Source organism: Anopheles coustani, chromosome X, assembly GCF_943734705.1.
Source record: "Anopheles coustani chromosome X, idAnoCousDA_361_x.2, whole genome shotgun sequence".
Classification (NCBI taxonomy): Eukaryota; Metazoa; Arthropoda; class Insecta; order Diptera; family Culicidae; genus Anopheles; species Anopheles coustani.
Genome location: NC_071290.1, coordinates 15535598 through 15559579, shown reverse-complemented (window position 1 = coordinate 15559579; position 23982 = coordinate 15535598). Strand labels below are relative to the sequence as shown.

The 23982-nt window shown below is 44.6% G+C and overlaps 1 protein-coding gene across 1 annotated transcript in view; it reads left to right on the top strand.

Moving 5' to 3' along the window:
* Positions 1–10615: 10615 nt before the first annotated feature.
* LOC131269353 (mucin-19-like) overlaps positions 10616–23982 on the top strand; it is a 36674-nt gene continuing 23307 nt past the window's right edge. The window contains exon 1 of the mRNA XM_058271704.1: positions 10616–10669. Coding sequence (XP_058127687.1) covers positions 10616–10669 — 54 coding nt within the window. The remainder of the gene's footprint in view (positions 10670–23982) is intronic.

Sequence of the window (23982 nt, the reverse complement as noted above, 5' to 3'; positions counted from 1 at the left end):
GGAACGATCAGTGTCGAAGTGTTGACAGTCAGTCTAGCTAGAAGAAGTAATTAACGATGTCGATAAGACTGTAAGACTCTGGTTGAGTCCCAGAGTCTACCAACGTCAGGAAATACCTCCGGCCAGGTGTTTGTTTTGATGTGATATTTTCAAGATTCCTCGATGCAGAATTTGGAGAAACGTTCAGTAGATCCTCTCCTCCAGACGTAACAAAGCCAACCACGATCAATGTCGATGTTAAAAGTCGAATTTCAACCCGCTTTGTGTCGCTGCCAAGTATTAACTCCAGGTAAGCCCTCCGAAGCAAGCTCCCCGCCCGACCGTATGATACATTGTTCCACGCGAGGTAAGCCGATATCATCGGGCTCAGAGCGCCCTTGTGGTTGAGGTTTCGAGGGCTTGCCTGTAGACTCATCCGTAAGCCAACCTAGTCCTAGCCAGCCAGTCACCTACGGTGGATATGGACAGCTGAGGAGTATCCCCTAATCGGATCATGTATTAGACTTACTAACACGGCAGCGTCCATAGTAGGAACGGTACCAGATCCAAAAGGTAGGCTTCCACGAAGTACCACAAGTGGGAGCGGGAACACGAACGCACACACGGTTACTGCCCGGAAGTACGGAAGGGAGGGCTTGGAGGGTTGGAGGGAGCACCACCCGAGGTGGGGGGAGATTAAATTACTCGACCCGAAGCCTCCCGCTCGCCTCCAGGTGTAAGTGATCCGACGGTTTTGACGTCGGTTGGACCACTCGGAGGTGTGCTGTGTAGCATCATCTGGCGTCGACGCACCAAACGGACGCATTAGCGAACCGGAAAGACTGAAGGGTGTCGGCTGCTCCGAATGGTTGTTCTTTGTCGTATGACCTCGCACACCTAGCCTTTTCGCAGTCTATGAGGCGCGTGAAGGTACCGCCAATCAGCGCCTTGGCCTTGCCTATCAGCGGCCGACAAAGCTCTACTGTATTGCGTGTGCGAATTCAGTTCAGCTTCGTCCATCCTGTCATGTCGACTGGCACGGGGAAGAGGTAGGCACGCTGGAGTGGCGACGGTTATGCATCGGCAGGTCAACGCTATGTCGTTCACACCATTATCTTTTGCGTTGCGCATTTAAATGGTTGAGCATCGTCCGATTTTCTCACGCATTTCTTCAGAAGAATGAAGCAAATTCTCGGTGTGTATACACTGTGACATCCCACACATGGGCAGGGAATATCAGAGTACAGAGAAGAAGCGCTTATAGTGCTTGACTTCAACACATATGGAACTATTAGAAATAACCTTCGAAATATAATTATAACATACTATTTCGAAAAGGTCAAAACTCTGATAATTCATCCGCATCAGTTTGACTTATACCAATATTGATAAGAACCATCAGATGTTTGACAGCTATTATGAGGTAACAACCAGCATAAGGGTGGGCGTAGTTTTAGTTGTCTACCCGTTTTCGTAACTGATGGTGGTGGCCTTCAAATTGGTGCATATGTGACGAGGATGGTGTATACATGGCAACTGTAGCAATGCCAACGCAATCTTCTGAAATGGAAGAGGAGTTTTGACATTTTCATTGTACATTACAGTGGTATTTTCCTAAGTACATGATTTCATTATTCTGTTATTAGCAATTTTATTTGTGAAAAATAGATCCAGAACCCTTGTATTCTGGATAGTCAGACTGTTTCCAGTTAGAACTATCTTCTAGAACACGTGAGCCTAGGGGATGCGTCTGGAAAACACTTTGCGTCTGGTTCCCATATGAGGTTAATCAATCTGCTTTTCAGCCTTGAGTGTTGACAACTTTGAAGATCCAACAAAAAATCACTTTCCTTCATCGCGCGTTTGCGCCGTGGCACCAAAAACCAGCATCGTCGCCTTCACACGGAACGGATACCCCAGGCATCAGTACGCTCCTTTCGGTCTGGCTCGCGAATGTCATTCTGGTCGGTGTAACACAAATGCATAATTCATCGTACCGCCTCATAGTGCACCGACGTGACGCGGGGCGCGCGCAGGGTAATGGGGAGGGGCCGGCATTCAGGTTCTTGCACTTCGGCTGGCCTGAGATGGGCATTGGGCCGGTGTCTTCCTTTTGCGAACCGTGCCGTGCCATCGGGCCGAGCGCCAAACATGGTAAGGCTCTTGCAAAACTTTTGCTCAGCCGCCAGTTGCCATATGCAGTCTGGGGGGATACACAGGCTCGCGGCGATGGACCGCCCGATAAGAGGGGTGGGAGGAAAGGGAAAAAAGAAATCCGAAGGCTACAGGTCTGTATAAGCTGTTAAAGGCTGCACTGCCGGCGCGAAGGTAGTGGCTGTATGGAAGCTGCGATAAAAAGCGAAATAAACAAATCCTCGCTTATGTCACTTGGAGCCATATGGTAGTTTTATCGCTTGGAAGTTTGAAGAATTTAACCCGCAACCGCCGAGACTGCAGCCCGACTTCTCGGAACGTTGAGAATGTTTCTCTGCATCGTTCCCTTACATTAATCCGTGGAAGGTATGTGGTGGTATCTTTGGTTTTTCATTCGACACCGCGATAAAGCGAGTTTGACAGACAGTCGGATCATAGCGGAAGATTTCATGTGTCCTCGAACATGAGTCACGCGGTTGTTCTCTTACCCCCAAAATATCCCATTTATCTTCTGACATTATGAATTCCTACCTTAAGCCCTAATGGGGGCCCTTTGTCATGCCGGGCTCTATCCAATAGCTCAAGTCAGTTTTGTCCTACCGAAACCTGCCGTTAGTTGGAGTTCTAACCCACGCCACCGCCACTGGTGAACTTCGGCGTGGGTCGGGCTCGCACCGGCGATGGAGTGGAGCTATCTCGGAACTCGTTTCTAGCTTTCCCTCCCATTTATAGCGAAGTATCAAACTACTTACAGAACGATCCCCCAATGAAGACGGAAGATGCTCAAAGTAGTATTTGAAGGTTATAGACAGTCAATGTTTAGAATCATGGAGTGGATTTTTATGGATGTCTCAACCGCCAACTCACTGAAAACAAATACACGCCCAGAATTGGATCTAGTTCCGTCATTCGTTTGAACTACGCTTGGAAGAAATGGGATCATCATTCTTGAAGAGGTTATCGTCTGGTGTGGCGAGAACTGGTTTTCGACTCACCGCTATAAAACTCATAAGAGAAACGACAATAGCGGCCGGAGTGATTGGTGATATAAACAAACACCGGTTAGAAGTGGTACACTGCTGTCGTAGGCCGAGATTTCGGTTCTTAACTCCCGCGCTGACACATTTACGCCATTCTTCGGTTGCGTCACTCTCGGCATGGATCAGATGTCCGTATCAGCTATCGGGCAGTTGGCCTGATAAAGTTGCGTGACGTCGTCCTAGTGTTCACCTTAATTGTGACCAAACGTTTACAGCATCAGGTATCCGTATACTTTGTTCTCGCTTATGAGGCGCATTTTAGTTATCTTACATCCTTCTTTTTCTTGTCTCGAGTAATGGGTGACTCGTCGACTATGTGTCTAAAACGCCAGTGACAGTGAACTCCTCTAAGCAAACGGGATGAACAATCAACTCGAATAATCGGCCTATTCTGTCGATGACATTTCGCGGTAGGAAAACATTGTAGCCCCTCGGAGGAACAATCAGCTAAGTAGGGTTAGTTACTGATCAGGCATGCGCACGTATGCAAACAGTGGCCTCTTTGTGCCTGGATCGAAATGGTGAAGGATCGAACTTAAAACAAAAAAAAAAAAAAAAACAGCGACAACACGCAAAACCACTCCCTCAGCACATCAAAGGGGCTAATGGTTTTGTGGTTTGCCGCGTAATGCTCGCGCTGTTTGATTCGCGATTCTGACCCTCAACAACCCTTCCCCCTCGCAGGCGGACAACTTCTTCCCCCTTCCCTCCTCAGAGGGCGAAACCTGAAAACGTTGTGCACTGAGTCATTTGATTTCGCCTGGGACGAAGATCGACTTTCTTGCACCTCTGTTGTGCATCCAATAGTACGAACCTCGAGGGTGGGGTTTGGAAAAACCGGAAGCAGACACTGTTGAGAGACAATGCTGTACCATTTGTCAGTCCTCCAGTTGCACGCGGGTTTGAATTCCGTTTTGTTTCACACTCGCCGAGAGGAACAATGTTGCCGAATGCATGTCGGGTGCACTATAAATAACAAAATAACAAAAATAACAAATGTCGGGTGCACTTCTTGCCTAACTTGAGTGTAATTTACAGTTCTCATTACTTCCATTTCAATTTATGCTTGTTACCAGAGTGTTCAATTAAAACTTTCTGTTTAAACAGTTTGTTTGTGTTTCAAAAATATAATTATTGTTGTTTCACATAACAAGACATTATATTCCTGAACTGAAGAGATTTTCAGAGATTTTAAGCGTTCCTATGCCATTCCATTTTTGTAACTAGTTAGGCCAAAAAACTCTAGTTTTATGTAAACAAACATAAACGGTGATTTAACATAATTTTAAAGCACTTAAAGTTGTGAGATCATGAGTTCGAAATGCTTAGCCATTATATATAACCTTTACCTTAATGAAAGTTTGTTTGCAGTCCACTGTGGCCGCCAAGGCTCTTATGTTCTTCCACCTTTCTACTACCTGTGTTCCTATATTTATTGTAATTGCTGAAGTGTAAGGAGCGTACCACCTTCCAAAACTAATTTCCATTCATCAAGTGTTCCCTTCCTCTTGAAGTTGTCTATTATCACTTTCATCGTTGATTTCAAAGAAGACTTTCATATCGTCAGCGTTTATTAGAAGTTCAGTTTTACTTTCGCTAGTTTTACTTCCTGTTAGATAATATGTCGTACGTGGAATACGAAAAAAAACGAGGGTTAACATTTACAACTGGTGTTGTAGTGTTGTGGAAAACTTCCTTCAAGGACCTGACCGCAAAGAGTAGCCCTCTGTCTACTTTGCAGTGACCCGATGCAACGTCACCTCAGCTTCCACTGAAACAACAACCAGTTCCTCCCGGGACCAGAGTGCGGTCTCTAGCTCACCTTGACCCTTTCTCGCCGTTGCGTTTTGCACCAAATGTCTAGCGCGCGCGTGTGTGTGTGTGTGTGTGTGCATTCAACGTACTGTACGGTGTGTTGATCCAGCTTATCCCGGGGATGTTGGGCTAATCGGCATACACCTCTTGCGCAAACCGCGATCACACAGGAGAGAGCGGGAGGGAGTCCGGAGTGATGCATGATGCATAAACTGTGACAACTTCTCTTCCGTCCAAAGCGGGGCGCGGGGGGGTTGTGGGAGGCAGTGACAATGGACCCCCCCCCCCCCGCCTTTCCCGTTTTGCGGTATTGTATAACAATGTACTGCGCAGTTAGTGCGCGGGGCGCATCCGGGGCCGGCGTGCGCGTCGTGACAGACGAGAACCCCGAGAGCACCGAGTCGCCGGTGACCTCCAGCGGCCGCCATTAGAGCACGCTCGAGAGAAGTGGACGTCCGTGTGCCATCGCCGGCATGCCAAAAATGGACATAAAACCGCCGATCAACCAGCTCCGACGTCGAGCAGAGTTGCCTTGGCATCTTGCTTGGGTGCTTGGCATGGTGAGTGGTTGTGCAGAGGGGAGGAGGGGGGGTAGGTAACAAAAAACAATACACCTACAAACATACATAGTCACGTACATATCACGTAGCAGTAGAGTACCGCGCGGGAAGGACGGTGGAGTAGCTGGACAAAACCACGTCTCGGCGACATTCTCATATGGAAATTCGCAACATCCGTACCTCACATCCGCCCCCGGGGGGAGGGGGAGGGGGGGGGGGGTTTGCAGGGGACTAGGGAGGGGAAAGCGAAGAAGGAGTTGATCTCTTAGGAAACGCCACTTGCGCCTGCCGTTCGACACCATTTCGGACCCAGTTTCGGAACATCTGCGGCGGTGTCAGCGTCCGACTCGGAGGTTCCCCCCGGGCGCCAATTCGCTGAAGGCACGCTGTTGACACGCGCGCACCTGAAGTTCGTTAGTGGAAGGAAGGCCGCCCGCCTCATTATCCGGTGCGGCCTTCGAGCAGGACTCACGGCGGATCCTCGCCTGCGAATCCCTCCGGACGTGGCGACGCTTCCGGGACTACATTTCTCGAACTGCGGGAGAGAGGGGAGAACGGCGGAACAGTGTATGCCCAGTGTATGTCCTTGTCCTTGGGTCTGACCGATGCACACGTCGCGAGAAGCAGGAAGTTGTATGGACTTTATGCATAGCTCTGGCTAGCCTTGAGCCTGGCTGAGTGATTGCTATCAGAAGGGGTCGACGCCGCTCCGGAAGAGTCCGGGAAGATTACTGGAGGACTAGAGGATTCACTTTTCCCAGCCAGGTAGCCTACACTGCAGATACTACGAGCTTATATTGCATGAGACCTTTATAACTGTCAGAGGACTTTTACCTATTCCTTATCGCCGATAACGATGAGGTGTTAAAGTCCGTCAAATCGGCAAACGAAGTACTATTTCTGAAGGTACTATTTTGACAACTAGTATGATCCAATGTATCCAACATCTTGGATTGGTTTCAAGGTTCCGGCTCTGCCAGTATTACGATAGAGCGCACTTGTCCATGGTGCGTGAACTCGCCAGGGGTATCAGGGACTCGGGCACGCACGATTAGATCGTGTCGTGTCAAGTAGCGATCGCTGTTGGTTGTCAATCTGAAGACTGAAATAGGGAGTGGGGTATTTCAGTAACCCGAATTTTTAATACTGAATGTTTTTATTTGCTCTTTCAGATAGGAACTGCAAAAGTTAGTCAGCTTGCAAAAGTTGAAACTGAACATTTTTACGATGTGTTAACTCTCGTACCGCACTGTCCATTCGGCACCGCTTTTGCTGCGTGCGAGTTTCGGCTCGGCAGCGACTGTAAACATATGCCATATTCGGGTTTGGTTTCACATTGAGCGGCAGACCTCTTTTGCCCATGTACGGTGTGATCTCCTTAAAAGGGAAGCGGTTCGCCTGATTCATAATCGGCCGTCGCCGCCTCGGCAGCATCGGGCATCAGGGTCCGAGACCTCCCCGCGCCGCTCTCCCCGCGCACACTTCCCGACTGTCAATTTCCTCAGCTTGGGCTCATGGCTGCTCATTGGTTTTGTTGTTGTCTCCTTCTCACTCTCCGCTTCACGCTGTGCGTGTCTTTTCCTTCCGCTGTGAGGTGAGGGTGCACGCTTAACCGACCCTTTGCTGCCTTGTCTGCGCTGCCGGTGCACCCTGATCCGATCGAGCCGCGCACGAACCCCCTGAAGATCATTTCTCGGACGGAATATTTCTCAGTTTTGCTTTTTTACTTCGAAACAAATATTTGTAGGTTATCCAACGATCGTAACAAACGAATGAAAAGTGTATATACTGCAAGCAAACGATCGGTTTTGTGATAAATTCTTGTAAACTATCCTCGTCTGTGGCATTACGTTCGTACTAACAATTATACCGAGATTTGGATAATCCCTTTCTGATAAAAACAGGCAGGAAAGTATGAATCCCAAAACTTGTAAAGCATCATTGCTTTTATTTTGGAACAAATTTGAAGAAAACGTCGCAAAGGTTAATGATATAATCATAAATAAACAAAGCAAAAAATAGAAAAGTTAGGCTGAACCAGTAGTAAGAAGAGAAAATTGTAAAATACCCAAGCTCTGTTTTAATAAGAGTTACATACAAAGAGCATAATTCCTATAAACGTACCAGCATTTCTTAAAACTCGAAATTTAAAGGTAAAATTTAAAGAAATCTTTAAAAACTAATATAAAATTTTTGTCAAGAGCAGTGAGTTTAGAAGTAAAAGAAGTGAGGATGCGTTTATAGGAATTTTGCGCACTGTAGTTTAGTGTAGAGCCACATCAGTATTTTGTTGAACATTTTAAAAGAACAGTGCGTGTGGATTGATGTGTCTTCGGGTTCGGCAGAAGGTTGACCTTGTCGTCAATGAGATCGGGATTGTTCGGGATAGTTGCATAAACGTATTGGACGCATCGACTCGCGAGAATGTCTGATGCTTGAAGTTGCTGATGGAGGAAGCAGAAGATAGGATAAGGGAGGAAGAAACGCAGGCAACTGCGATGCACATCAGCTCAGCCGACGCACAGCATCCTCCATCGATCGCTCGTTCGCTAATGGATATTATCCAATTTGTGTGCTCGCCTCACTTTTTTCACAATGTGGTCTCTTGTCCATCGCCATTCTTTCTCGCGTTCCTTTAGTTGTTGGTTTCTCTTCCTTGGAATAACCACCCCCTCCTGCTATCGGTTTATTTTTTGCAATGCTTCTCTCGCATATCACACATTTTTATCTTGTTTCAATGTTTGTCCGACTTTAAATGTTTCCTTTTTCCTGTTGCGTTGTGATTAAATTTGCAGCAACGCATTGAAAGGTGGAAAGGTTCTGGTTTAGGGATCACTAAATAAGGGACACTGTATCATGTGTGTGCGTTTATTTCCCTTGCACTTTCCCTGCACAGTCCCACAACATAGACGCGACCTTCTCTCTGCACTGTTTCACACTTTTCTTTTACCTCCTTCATATTATGTGTCCTTTTTTCAAGTCTATTATCATTTAGTACATTTGTTTATTGTATCTTGGTTGTTTTCTCTATCCTTCATTGGGTGTTTCCTTGAAGTTGATCTTATCTGCAAGTTGTACTGTTTCCGAAAACTTCTTTGGCACTTTCCTACCTTTGTAATATTGTCAACCTTGGATGTTACCTAGTTGATTTGTTAAGTTGCATTCCATTGTTGGGTTGTTCTTGAACATTTAGGGGATTTATTTTTGAAAATCATAAATTTTATATGGAAGAATTGTTAGGTGCATGCATGTATGCTTTTTCTACGGAATTTATCAAGATCAGATCTTTCTGGACCATCGGTTCCTTCGCGTGTTGCGACCTTTTTTCTTCCTTTTCCTCTTGTGCGCAACAATTTGCGTCTTCACTTTCGCCCTTGCCCGGAGCTGTGGAAGTGATCGCGAATCACGTTTCCGAATCGGGCTTCGCCATGCCGGGGGGGATGTGTTGTGGGGAAGGGGCGGAGGGTGGCGTTTGGGAGGAAAGGTTGCACGTAAAAGGATGCACAAGAACGTGGCGCGAGGGCTGAAGCTGAAGCAGTAAGTGGCACTTGTGGCGTCATGTGCTGGTGGACCCTTATTTCTTCACCTCCTTCTTTGTATTCCCCTCCTCCTTCGTCCTTCTCCTTCTCCTCCTTCACCATTCTCTCCGGCCGTGCTTTACTTCGCGCTCACTTATCTGAAATCATTATCGCCAAGGGATCGACCGGCCTGCGAGACATTGGCGCCGCATTTTTTCTTTCTTCCTCGCCCCTTTCCCCATCCTCCTTCCCCTCCCCATTCGTCGGCCTTCTACCCCTTCCCAGGCTCTGGGGTAAGGGTTTTTTGGGCAAACGCGACGCGACGCGGCGACCGAGGTCGAACCTCCTTCCCGGAGCCTTCGCCCGATCGGCGGTCGACGGTGGCTCACCGGTGCCGAGCCACCCGAAGCCACCGTGCAGAGCCTTTCGGGGGATACCGATTCGGAGCGAGCCTCTAGTCCGTCGATGGCGGCGCCCATACGTGGTCAGTACTGCAACTGCAGCCTTACCCGACGGACGATGAGCCACGAGCAGCAGCAACAGTCACATTTTACTCTCGCTTTCGTTTGCGGATGCGCCTAGGAAGACGCCCTAAGAAGTGTGGAGACTTCACTATCAGAGCCGGTGGTTCTTGCTAGTTTTATACAAGCCTAAAACCAATCAACGTACAGTGCGTGTGCTTTTACAAATTTCAAAAGCGGGTGACTTTCGAAATTTTAATCCTTCTCTGCTTTCTTGGATCAGACCTGATCTAAGCTATTATTTTCTATTTATCACCTCGTCTACGAGTGTTGCAAGGTTTCGTTTTTCACCTAAGTGATTTAATTTAGTGCATTATCTTTTTTTTTATTTGACAAACCGAAAAACAAGCGTTACGGAAAAAGAAAACGGAACGCAAACACAGTCAACCTTTTCGTACGTTTCGTGATTTTAATGTGAAACATTTGTGAGTGATACGCCCACCCCCCGCGCGCGCGTGTATGTGTGTCTCGTTTATGACGTGCGAATAATTTTTCGTTAAGTTTCTTTCATTCAAGTGAACTTTAGCTAGTTTTAAGTGGTACATTAAAGGTGTCTAGGATAAAAAAAGGATACGTCATAAGAACGCGCTGTTAGAAACAGGTGCGGACGTGCCGATAAAGGTGAGTTTACACAAGCTTTGTTGTAGTGTAAAAGGGTCGTTATTCAATCCATGTTTTTTTTCTGTTAATTATTGGAGATTTAACGATTTAAAAAAGTAATTTTTAAATTTAATCGTTGTTTTCCGGTTTTAAATTAAAGTTCTCTTAAAATTGACTCCATTTGTAACACGAATGCTTGTTCCAACAGCTTACCACGCGAAGTAAATAAAAGTGCCGGCACGCGCGGGCAGGACGACGAACGACGAACGACGAAAACGTATAAATACCACGACCATCAATCGATAACATCGAGCCAACTATCAACACCGTCCGGTACCGGATACCTCTTTGGTGGTGGTGTGTCTTGGCCGAACACTATTGCTTCGTCGGCGCGGCGCACCGGCTCCCGGCGGAGGTAATCGCAAACCATGGAGGCGGCCGACCTGTCGACCATCACCGACGAGGACCAGCTGCGCAAGATGGTGAGTAGGAGATACACCCTTAGCCCGTATACCTGTCAATAAGCGAATGGGCTTTTCAAAACAAACAAACACCCGCCAACCGGAAACTACCTGCGTACAGGACTTTGTTTTGTCGGCCGGCGAAAACTTTCGCTTTCGATCAAGTTGTTTCTTTTGGCCACGTCTTCTTACAACGCGAATCACGTGCGGTTTCAGCGATGAGTCAGCTAAATGGAAGAGGGATGCCTCTGAGAGCGTCTATCTTGTATTTAGATCCTCAATCGGTTCGGCTGACTCAGTGCGTGCCACCTGCTCAAGGTTGCAGTGAAGTATTGAAGTAAAAGAGAAAAAGACGTTTCTTTTCGGCTAATCTGATCGTATGTTGTTAACGGGGCTGTGTGCTAGTAAACGGAACATTAAATGGCAGTTTTCACACAGATGTTTTGCCTTACGAGGAATACTAACGCAATACACAGTTTGTGTTCCTCCTCAATTCACTATCTTTTATAGCGCTATACTTTCTAGTGCTACGTTTTATAGCAAAACAATTTTTAGATATTTGACCCTTGTTGGATTTCTGCAAGCATCCTTCAGAGTTCGCTTTTTGATAACAACTTTCTTCTCGCTAAGTTTTGCGAAATACGAACAAAAAGTGACGAGGAGATTTTAGCTTTAGCTTCACAACACATTCAGATTTACTGTACAATCATATTTACCACTTTTAAAAGTGGTGTTTCTACTCAACGCTTCTTAACACGTTAGATTATGTTTTGCTGTTATTAGTGATACAAAATCTATGATTGGTTGGTTTACAACTTTTGTCAAACATTTCGTTGAGAACGACATTTAATGTTTTTTATTCTAAAATGGTGAAAATAAACCATATGGGACACGATATGCGGGTACTTTGTAAGGTGAAAGTAAAAGTACTCCCATATTTACCTTGCACGTAAAAACGTTGATGTTTGGGTTTTCATTCCATACGGATGTTTGCACTTTACCAGTGTCTAATTCGTCAAAACCGCTAGAATTACAACCATTTGTTGTTTATTTTCATTACTTTACATTACAAAATTGTTTCAATAACTATGACTTTTCTTTAGTTCTCAGCAAAGAAATCATACATGGGACTGTAATGCGGGTACTGTCAATATGGGACGCAGTCAATTTGGTATTTTTTACATTTGCAGCCACTAAATGGCCACTTTGAGATACTTTTTTTTTTAAATAAATTGAAAATGAACATTAGTCATCGCAATTAGTTCCAACAAGTTTTCGATCCAAAAATAAATGAAAATGCAACATAAAAACTAAAGTAATGTTAAAAACAAGTTCTTTTGTAAGTAAGTCTTTGCTTGACTTCGTCGGTTTACCAAATGTTAAAAACAAATTGTATTATAAAAGATTGTACTAAAGAAGCGTTTTGAAAACACTTGGAAGTCAATGTGTTAAAAGTCATTTTCTCGTTTTGTTCGTGTTTTCGTGTCAAGTCGTCAGAGAAGGAATGGCGTGGATTATCTTGCAGAAAGGTGTCAATTAAGTTGTCTTTTTTATTGGAGGTTGATGATACTGTTACTAGTGTTGGGTCAAGTAACACTTATTGATGTGCTGTGCTTTTGTGGTACCACAGTAAATTGTCATAAAACATAACTATTTTTCAACTTTAGCTTAAAAGTTTGATGAGTGATAGTTATTAAAAATTCTATGCACAATGTTTATGCGAATCTGTTATACATAACATTATAATCAGTATATTAAAACCAAGTAGTTTTTAACGTATTTTAGTTTTTTTATTCAATTTTATTTTCCTTATTATTGGAAAATTATTTTCCTCCAACTTCTACCAGTAAATAGGGGTTAAAAAATGTATGTGTTCAAAACACACTATTTACTGCGCGGTGTGTGTGTTGGGTAGCACAGTACCACACGATCCAACGCTAGCTGTTGCATCCATTTATTGAATCTTTGATATGCTTGGTGTTTCATGAGGATTTTACGACGAACGGGGTAATACCTTCTCGAGGCCGACTTGCTTTAACGATGGAAAGGTATCTTCATTTTAATTTACTTTCCGAACTTGCGAAATGAAAATTCATGCGAGAAGGTGAGCGTGTAAAACTATGCCTAATTGTGTCCGAAACAAGGAAAATGTTTATTCGGTTACAAGGGGAATGTCCATGGACTTTTTACTAGCTCTACCAAGTGTATTCCCGTTGTGTAACCTCCAAGCGCTTGCAATTATCATTGAATCGGTTTTGTTAACCTTTCTCCGCGTAAAATTACTCTTTTAGTCACATCGTAAAGCTCATCTGTGTTAATAGTGGAGCGAAAAGTTGGCTAAAAACTGTCGCCAAATAACCATATGGCCACCGAGCGTGGGTCGCCGTTTTAGGGTCAAAGGGGTCCCCGGGGTCTGCATCGCAATTGAACCGATTGTAGAAGTGGAGATAAAATATTCCATTTATAATTGCAAAAAAGACGCAAGTGTGTGTGGAAAGGAGAGAAAAGGAAACAATCAACCCAAAAATGGCAAACGCGGCCATGAGATGGTGACGAATGGAAATGTACGTTTCGTAATGTTGCGATACGTTTTTGCGCCGTTTTATTTTATTATGTTTCCCCTCCCCACTCCCCTCCCTCGCTTGGTACGGCTGTATGTATGTCGCGTCTCGGGCCGGGATCTACATTCAAATGTCAAAAGTATTGGCCGGGGTTTGTTTTTTTTTTGTGTGGTTTTTTTTCTTCATCTCATTCATCTTCGTTCTTCCTCTCCCCTCCCCCGTGCCTTTCTTCCGCGAACGGATCGAACGTTTCTGTCTCAATTTTGGCCCGCGCCCGCTACGGAAAGCAGTTGTCCGTGAGCCCCCGGTAGGACGATCGGAAGCAGGATTTCCTTTTACGGAAGCGAAGTTAACCTTCCGTCCGTACAATGTGGCACAGTGCAGGGCTGAGCGTGAACCGCGTGCGATGCTGCAGATGAGGGGATGGAGGAAGGATGACCTTCGCAATCGAGAGCACCATAGCGGAGCTACTCAAGGTGGCTTGCATAAAGCAGCACGCATTATCGTATGCATGATACGATCCGGGCATCATGTTAGCTTCTTTAACCGTCTGGAAATTGTTCTTAAAAAAAAAGAAAGAAAGAATCAGACCCTCTACATCAGAAGCTATTAATTTGTCGACCACCGATTGGCCAAACCCGACGCGGCTTCGCATTATAGATGGGTCAATTATTGCACAGAATTTATTAGCGCTGCTATCGGCTGGGAGCGCGTTGTTGAACTGACCATTTTCGGCGGGCCGCCCGAACACCCGCCGGTGCGACGGTTTGAGAAATGCCCATTTTCGGCCGCGGACGATTTGGCCAATGCGGGCACCTCGTTGGTGATCGGCGCCCACACACACACACACACACAGGGATCGGATTATTTTAGGATGTTTTTCGGTACCGGCGGTTGATACAGTTTTCCCACTGGCAACTTCTGCGCCAGCGAGCACACAGTTATGCCATTACGGTCAACCACTGAAGCATCACACACCCAAGCGACTTTCATTGGTAGTTGCTGTACTTATTGTATTATTGAAAATGGTTTCGAAAAGTTAGAAACAAATTTATTCGGTATTTGTCAAAAAAATATTATTTTAATTATTTCGGGTTCGTCGCTTGCCCGCTGGTTGATGTCTTTTGTATGGTTCGTTGGAAAGAATCGCATTTCGGTCGGTTTTGAACGAGTTTTTACCGGTTTTCGTAGGCAGATTAACGGGTTTTGAGTGTAAATTCTTTAAGTTCCGACTTTAAACCCTCCCGGGCTGGCGATTTTTAAAATGGTTTGCTTCATCTAGGCGGTTAAAATCAATTAAGCTTGAAAAATGAAGCCACTCAACCACACGCCGCTCGAACGGGTGAGACGACGGGGATCTAATTGATGTTGTACTCGGTCGGTGAACAATTGGTGCGTTCGTTGGCCTCCCTCCAGGCACCAGGCAAACCCCCGGATCGGAACTGGTCTTCGCCTTTTTCGCCGCCGCGAAACCCCGCCGCGGGTTCCCAAAAAAACCATGACTTCATTCGTTCGTTCTGTGTCGGTGACACTCCGGCTGTTGTGACAAATGCGGGCGTAGGTGCATCGGAAGGAAACAGCAGCCCGTCCGCAGGCTCACATGGTTTATTTTAAACTCCATGGCGTCATGGAGCGAGAAATCACGAGCCGGGTCTTGGGCCGAAAGCCGACTCGCCAGGTTTGTAGGACCAGCTTGAGACAGTTCTAATATTTGCCACTCGGTGTGATGCGTAAGAAATGCGAGCGCCGATGACGTAAACTGCACAGATGACCAATTGTCGAACGGCATATGTTGCTTCCGCATGGTCGCAGTTTACATCGCTGCAACCGGAACCATCTGCTCCCATCTTACTCGACTCTTGCAACGATAAAACCAAACGTCCTCATATCACCGACAATGGCTGGCATTGTTCTGAGGGAATATCCAAACAATTTCACCAGCACGTCGTGCTTGAAAACCTTATTCTTAACTTTTACCCTCGCGTTTGCTTGGATGCTTTCGCTTAGTTTACCTTTTCTTCTCCAACGAACGGAGGTGGAATAAAAATTCCAGGAACCCTAGCCAGCTAGAAGTTGAAGGGCCCTCAAAAACATTCCATGCATTTACCATTAAAGTTTTTATTTCAAAGTACACAAAATTTTGATTTAGATTGTACCACACATTTTTAAAAAGGAATCCAATTTAAATTTTACAACAATATTCCTTAATGTTATTCCATTGAAAAGTCTTCATTGCCAAAAGCCTTATTTCATGCGAAGCCATCAATAGCTTTCCAAGAGAATCCTTTTTCTACGAATATCATTTTATATGAACCGAATTGATATGTAATTTAATTTTTACTTTTTAATTGATTTGAATTTTTTAGTCGATTTTGAAACGAAAATCGTGAAATGTTTAAAACAGAAAAATTTAAGAATAATGTTAATAAACAATATTATATTTGGAACGGTACAGTATATTACATTTGCTAATCCATGTACATTATCCTGAAACTATGTATTCTAAGAATTTTAATATCTTTAATATAAATTCCATGGGATTTTAAGGATCTTTAATAAAATCTTTACACTGATCTCTTCAATAAACGTTAGTGCATATATTTCCTAGTTTAACACGTTAACTGCCAAGCGTTTTTAGCACACTTTTTTAGTACAATATGTTTTTTAAAAAAACAATATGTTTTTAATAAAATTTGTCTATAACATTTGATAAACCCACGGTTTTCAAAAGCCAAGCAAAGACTTCGCTTCCCAAAGAACGGTTTTAATGTTACTTTAGTTTTCCGTTGCATTTTCATTTATTTATGGGTCAAAAACTTTTCAGAACTAATTATTGCTGTCATCCAATTTTAGGTGACATGGCAGTCAACATGTTTTCTCAAAAAAACAAGGCTTCTTTTCTGCATCAAAACACGATTCTTAATTCTTAATTTACTTTCATTCGAAAGTAAATTCTCAAACTCACCACGCATTTGATAAAACAAGCAAGTGTGTTGCAAAATAATTATAATACTCTAATAATTATCCGCCTCTGCCTGGGGAAAACATTTCCAACGGACGCATCCTCCCGAAAAAATTGACTCATCGTTCTTATCAGGTGGCATTCCACACATACATCCAGCCAGTCAGTGAGTCATGGAAATGGAAAAAGAAACCGTAGAAAAACTGGAACTGCCGAGGATGAACAAAAAAAAAAAAAAACAAGCCAGACGCTCGAACGGTCGAACGCTGGGAAAAGGTGAATAGACGGCGCTAGCGCGAACGCAAGAGAGCATAAGCAACACATTCCGCTCGTTCGGCGGGGTCCAATGATTATGCTGCATCGAGCCATCCGCCCTCTCCCTCCGCTCGGTCCCGGTTTGACGGTTCGGGAATGCATTCCGGAGCCATCGTTCGGCTCACTGGGTGGGCAGGCAGCGAACCGTGTACCAATCTAACATGCACCGAGTTGGCTACATCTCGCTACATACTTTCTCGTTTTCCTACAATTTCATTTTACCGTGTTTTTTTAAAACAATTTATGTCATAAAGAAATAAAAGGAAATAATCTTTTTAAGATGCTTGGAACGTATAATAAACTAAACCACTTCAAAAACAACAACAGGTGGACAAATAATGGACAAGAAAACAGCCCGTGTCATAATGAAGCAAAAGATATTCATCTCTAAATTCACTGAAAACGAAAAAAAAGAAACAAGATCCAACCAGGTAAACAAATAATGGTAGGAATACGCTTGGCGTTGGCACATTTCAAAACACTTAAGCCCGTAAGCTGACCAAACAGAGCTCATCGTGGAGCGCTTTTTGATGTTCGGAGCCATATGTATTTGCGAGTGGCAGGGTGGGCGGAAGGGAAGGAGGGGCGGTGCAGCACGTGCCGCGCTTGAACCGATGTGGCAAAGTGTTTGGGAAATTCATCCGGCCGGTGAAAACACAAACAAGGAAGCCCCAGTTGGCCAGTGTGTGGGGAAAATCCGGAAGATAAAGAAGATACCAAGGACTGAAAAAAAAATAGATGAAACTAAATATGAGCAGAAAATTTTAGGAAGTAAAATAAAAACAGAGTACTTAAATATTTACAAACATAAAAACACCAGTTTAAATATCGTCAGCTGTTTTCTTTACCATTTCGAACCGTCAAATTGAACTTTTGAGCAGCGGTTTTTTACAAACCTGAAGTTGTTTCTTCCTACGTTAATCGTTCGAACTGTGTTCCTCCCGTGGTCTGCTTTAATAAGCTGTTTTTTGTTGGTTTTCGACCGATGTTCTTTAAATGGGCATCCGGGTTAAATCCTTCAGTGAAAGAGAAGTACAAGGATTTGATTTTAATAAACTTTCTAACAGCACAAACGGAGCAACGTTGTAAATACAAATAAAACACCGCGAAAGGAATGACCAACTTGTTGTTTGGGTGATGGGAACGGCGAGGGTCGGTGGTGGGATGTTGCAGTCACTATTTCACTGCATTTATGGTCAGACGATCGCGCTCGAACCCGCGTGTGGGAGCTGGACGTTATGTGGGCGTACTACTTCTGCTGTTTTTTTATTTGTCCCGTGATTCTGCTGTTTTGTTGTGCTTTTAAATATCTGCCAGTTGTTTTCGGACGATTCGATTACGCGTCAACGAGCTTCCCTATTGCTCGCTGGGCGATGAAGTCGGGTGGACGAATTGTGTAAACCGGCAGGCCACCCGCGCGGACACACACATACACACACGCCGCTCACAAATACCACGCTTGGGATGAAAGGTACACACACCAACCCGGGGAGCAGAAGACCCGCTGAAGACTCCAACCCAGGGCAGGGAACTTTCACTGCCCTTTCGAGCACCGCGAGAACTCGCAGGTCTTCCTGGTTCTGCGCCTGGCTTCGGTGTGTTGTTTTGCTTCAAGGCAGGGGTCGGCATACATTCCCTAAAGAAGGCCAGATGAACAAAAGGCACACGTTTCCAGAAAAGGGCCAGATGATGGAAAAGAACCTTAAACTGCGGGCCAGCTACTTTAAATGATGTTTGAATGTTTTTACGTGATATTAAACCCTTTTTAAATTGCGTGTTAATTTTCTTCTCCAAAAAGAGTCATAAACATAATGGAAAATATTTCAAAGTTTTACTTCTTATCGCACATATTGAGTTTTTGGGTTAGTTGTCTGGTACTGAACAAAGTTCAACAGTTTCAACAGATATTTTTATTTAAAAATATGTGATATCGTTAACAAATCCGATAAAAATCCAGATATACTATGTTTGCAGGTTGGTCTAATATATTCTTACGGGCCGGACAAAATCAGCTGCCTTAAACGGTGATTTAATGGTTTCAAACCCTTTTTGAATGGAGGTATTAACTTTCTAAATAGTAAAGTTACGTAAAAGTTATATAAAATAAGATAAATTATTTGAACTATTATAATAACTCTTTTTAAACATTCTCGTTGAGTTTAGGGCTTTTCAATAACCTTGGTTTAACTGGCGCACTCTCAGTAATTTAAATAACCAACAATCTAGAGTTGTGTAAATCTGATTCAGATTCATAAATCTGAATGAATCTCTGCCTTATAAGGGATTCATGAATCTTTCGTCGAGAGATTCATGAATCCCAAAGACATACCAAATGGTGAAAAGTCACCAGCCAAATGAAAGATTCATTAAGCTTAGATGATTCGAATCCGCAAAGATTAATGAATCCATCTGAATGAATCTTAGGTGAAAGATTCATATGAATGAATCTCGCCAAAAGATTCATTAAGCACAACACTACAACAATCCCAATACGATAGCAAGAAGTCTAACAAAATATACTAGGAAGTCGCCTAAAAATTCCGATATTGTAAAACATTTCGATAAGAATTGAGATGGATTTTTCGTATGTAGTACATACATTTAGCTACGGGCCAGATAAAATTAGTTGGCGGGCCGGACTTTGCCGACCCCTGCTTCAAGATGTAGCTTTGAATGGAGCCATCTACACGCAGATGCCGGTTCGCGGTTTGCCGCGTGCATCGGTGTACGTGCGTGCGTGGTTTGCGGTGTCGAAGCCGGTAGATCGCCGATCCACACCGGTGTCTCATCGCGTCCCACGGAGGGCTTCGCTACCAACACTATCTCACGCGAGACGGAGCGACCGTGGGGCCAAAGCACCGCCAACGAACGGCAGCAGGCAGCTTCCAACACCCACGGCGCCTTAAATCTCCTCGCGTGCTCTCCTTCCCCTTCCCGTGCCCCGTTCCAGTCTCCCCTCATTCGCCGTCGGTATAGGAGTGTGTGAGTGCCTTGAGCCCGTGCACAGGGAACGCTACCCGTTCAGCCGCGAGCCGCGAAGGCAAAAGCCGCCCAGCGCGGATGCAAGAACTTTAGTCCAGCACCAGTTGCGCACCAGTGAAGTACGGTGAACCGAAAAACCCGAATCTTCGCTCCGACTCCGGCTTCCATGCGGTGGCGAAGCAGAACGTGTGAGGAAAGCCATTGAAGAACGTACGAAGAAAGAAGGCACCACATAATAATAAAAACAATAATAAAGGTAGCAGTAACGACGCGAAGACGACAGCGGAACCGCAACGGGACGGGAACACCGGAGCCCCTTTCGGTACACCGGACAAGCCGGAGTGGGGTGTAAAAGAAAAACCAAAACACACACCGCACCGAAAACAGAAAACAAAAAACGAGAGCACAGCAAACAAGCTCACTGAGCGCCAGTGCTGCCGGTCAGTGAAATTGTGCAGGAAAAGCCAGTTGGTTGAAAAAAGGTTGGTGGTGCAAACGCAGCAATACAGCGTTAGGAAAACCGGGCGTGCATTGAAGAAGCAACAAAACAACGAGTTAAATTAAGCAAATCACAAATACGAACCGTATCGAAAGGAAAACAAATAAACAAGATCGAATGTTTTAAAACGCAACGACAACGAGGAAGTGTGGAGAAAAAGTTAAACAGTTGAAAGTGCTCACAAGAACCGAACCAAAACAGTTGAGTTGCAAGCTAGCAAGTGAAATCGTTCTGCAGTGAAAATCAAAACGACGCGCAATCGAAACAAATATAACGAGAAGAAAAGCGAAAATGACGGGACCACTGCTGTGATTCAATCATAACATCAGTTCAACCTGGGAGCGGAAGCTCGAACAGCTCGACCATCACCATCTCGCCGGCCGATCGAATCCAAACGCAATCGAACATCGATCCCAACCGGCAGCAGGGAAGTGAACTCCCGAGTGACAGTTTTTAATACGATCGCTGCTCTATTATTTATAACAACAAAAGTAAAGAACGAAAGCGAAACGTAGAGCGAGTGAACAAAACAACGACGGTGCAGGAGTGACCCGGTGAGTGTGGGAAGGTGGGTGCATCCGTGGACCGGTTTGGCTCGGTGCCGGTTGGGTCCGTTTGTTGCCAGGGAATCGCTGCCGTGGCGGCCGGTTTCCTACCTTCGCTTTTCGTGTGCCTTCGTTGATCCTTTGATGATCTGCATCGGATATGTGGTATTTTTCTTACCATCACCCGGTTTGGATGCTTCCGACCTTGATTCCGCGCTTCGGCCGCCCAATCCCATCTCGCGTTTTATTATCCTGCACAAGGCTTTCGGCCATAAAAAACACTGATCCAATATTTCCTCTCGCCAAAGATGATTGCTATTTTATGCTAAACATGGGTTCCTTTAGTTAATTGCTTTTCAACCAATGGGTAATAAAACTTCAGGTCTGCAGATCTGAAAGGCAACCATAGAACAAGTTTGATGCTTCAGTAAGGATTAAATGGTTTCCTAAGCTACTCTGGAAAATATTGACCTTTCCAGTAAAACTCAGAACTCACGGCGGGGCGTTGTCAGAGACGTCAAGCATGAAAACAAATTTGTAGTTTCTTTGAATTCAAATCTTCTGAAGTATTTGTCTTTATAAGTAGTAGACCTACGCAGGAATGGCAAGTAAATTTATCGCATTTAGAAGTTGTCAGTAAGTTACAGAATTCTCTTCAAGCAGAGTCCAAGTCCTGCTTGAGGATGTCGAATACGAAGACTGTCCAATATAAGTCTAATACAAGTAGTCGACATTTAAAAAGTTTGCCTACCAAGCTGTTATTTGTTAGAACTTATCTGAAAGTTTGTAGAGCTCTCTGCAAGTAGTGTCCAAGTCGCACTTGAAGATGTCGAATACAAAGGCTTGCAGTAGAATACAAGTAGTAGACCTTTTATCGAATTTAGAAGTTGTCGGAAAGTCACAGAGCTCTCTTCTAGTAGAGCCACTGTATGCAAACACTGTCAATACATGTCTAATACAAGTAGTAGACCTATACAGGGTTTACCTACTGAGCCGTGATTTTATCGAACTTAGTTCGAACATGTTAGAAAGTTACAGGACTTTTTTGGCGTAGATTCCAAGTTCCGCTTGATTCTATCGTATTTAGAACTTGTTTAGCTCTCTTCCAACGGAGTCCAACTCCGGCTTGAGGATGTCGAATACACAGGCTACCTAATACAAGTTTATTGCAAGTAGTAGACCTCTACTGGGTTTATCTACAGAGCCGCGATTTTATAGTATTTAGAACTTGTTTAGATCTCTTCCAACGGAGTCCAACTCCGGCTTGAGGATGTCGAATAGAAAGACAGTAAGAAATTAGAAACCAGACCGAAATAGGCACAGCAAAGTTCAAAACAAAACTTCATAAAAAAGGCACAGTGAACTTGAGAAGCTTCTCGTTATGCTTGTGACTGATTTAATGTGCTATGCTTGCGGGTCGGTTGCGGTTTTGTGGACGTTTCCAAACAAACAAGCGGCACAAGCGCGGCCCCGCCCGGAACTGGGTGGTTTGGGAATCACAGCTTCATACCGGCGCGGTTCGCTTTTTCTTACGATTTTCCCTTCCAGCCGAATGTCTTCCGGTGTGTGTGGAATGAAAACGAGTCAAAGTTCTTTGTCGCTTCTTACGTAGGTCTTCCCCAACGGAAACCGTTGGGAAAGCGTAGAGGCGTCGTTCTCTTCCATAAAAAAAAAACAACGTAGTGCGTCAGAATCATAATTGCAAATGGTGTGAAACAAAAACACACACAGGAGTAAAGCATAGTCGATGGAATGTTTTAAATACATTTCGGGAGGGTAAGAAATAAATATTGTTCTTCCCTGTGCATTGAAGAGGTAATAATATAATTGTGCCGGGTGTTCTCAGCTTCCCTCAGCGGCCATTCCTCCGAGGCAGTGCTATGTAGTCATTAGTTTGGCCAACGCCTTCACACTTGCCGAAGGCCTTGTTTCATTCATCCATTCAGGCCGGACGGCGGGGGTATCTCAGACGAACACGGGTTTTTCGTAACGGGCTACGGTGGTCCAAGTTTTCCCGCTAGCCCATTTCCTTTCCCTCCCACCTCTCGATGGGGGAATGGCTACTGCCGATCAGCTGACAATCATCAACACCGTTGGATGTCGGAAGCTCGGATGCTCGGTTAGCTCGCGGTATGGGATGTACCAACGCGCACCCGGTGTTGAGATGGGAGGAAGCGGTTGTGGCCGCGGCGGGCAATTACATTGAACGTGGGCGGATGGGACTTCCAGCCTACAGTGGGCAGGGCAAGGCAGGGTCGATACTGACCACCACGGGGGGATGAGAGCGCTGCCATGAGTGGGCATATAATATTCCATTTTATTGCGCCTTCAGTCGGACGGAACCTGTGCGCACTTCATGCCGTGCTGGACTTCCCGATACCGTAACAAAACGATCGACCGATTCGAACAACCGTGGGTTTTGCTTCGCCCCTTCCGCTTATCAGCACAGATACGTCCATCGTAACGCCAGAGTTCACACCATTGAATAGCTCCACACTATTTGGTTTGCTTCATGCATGGACCTCCAGAAATGGCGAGTAAAAAAGTCTACCAGATGAAGAAATAGAGCGCAAAGGCGAACGGGAAAGGGGAAGAAATGGTACGAGAAATACCGTACGGTACATGATCACATTTGTTGTTCTGATATCGAATGAAACAAACACGCTAGTTGTTAGATTCACTTCATAGGCTTCTGAAAAACTGGAAGATTTGCGTGTCTGAGCTTTTCTTAAATTAAAGAAACTACTTAGCATAAAAGTGGTGTCCCTACCTAACGCCACTTTCAAACCTGGCTATGATCAATTTCAATAGAGGTAATACATCAATGAGACAAACATTGTGTGCTCTTCTTTAACACCTAATACTACGATATTTGATATGTTTGCTTGAAACATGGCCTGATAGACTATAATGAATATACAAAATTAGACCGAAGTAGACGCTGCAAGGTTGGCAAACTGGTAGACAAACATCGTTTTTATGTTACGGGCTCTTCTTTACCACCTAATGTTACGATATTTGAAATGTTTGCCAGAAACATAGCGTGATAGACTACAAAGGCTCTGGAAAATTAGAAACCCAGCCCGAAGTAGACCCTGCAACATCACTCCAGGTATTTCAAATCTCGAACGTCATTTACACATACTATTGTCTGTATCATCCGGATATTGGGACGCTCCTGAAAACCGGAAAACTGGTAGATAAACATGTCAATTATTGATGTTTGAAAAAAAAACACTGGTTCTGATAGCCTGTCAAACTCTGCATGAGCAATAGATCTTTTATTTTGGAGAACCTGGATTGTTTCAGAATAACCGGAGATTCAGCTAAGCCTCGCATAGTTCGATAGAGAGACTACTCGTATAACGGAGGTGAGGCTTTAAGCAGAACAGCCTTTTATCTGTTGAATCTACTGGTTACCTTCGTTAGATTTTATTTCAGATCCTCTTCATACAATGTCCTGTGTCTTA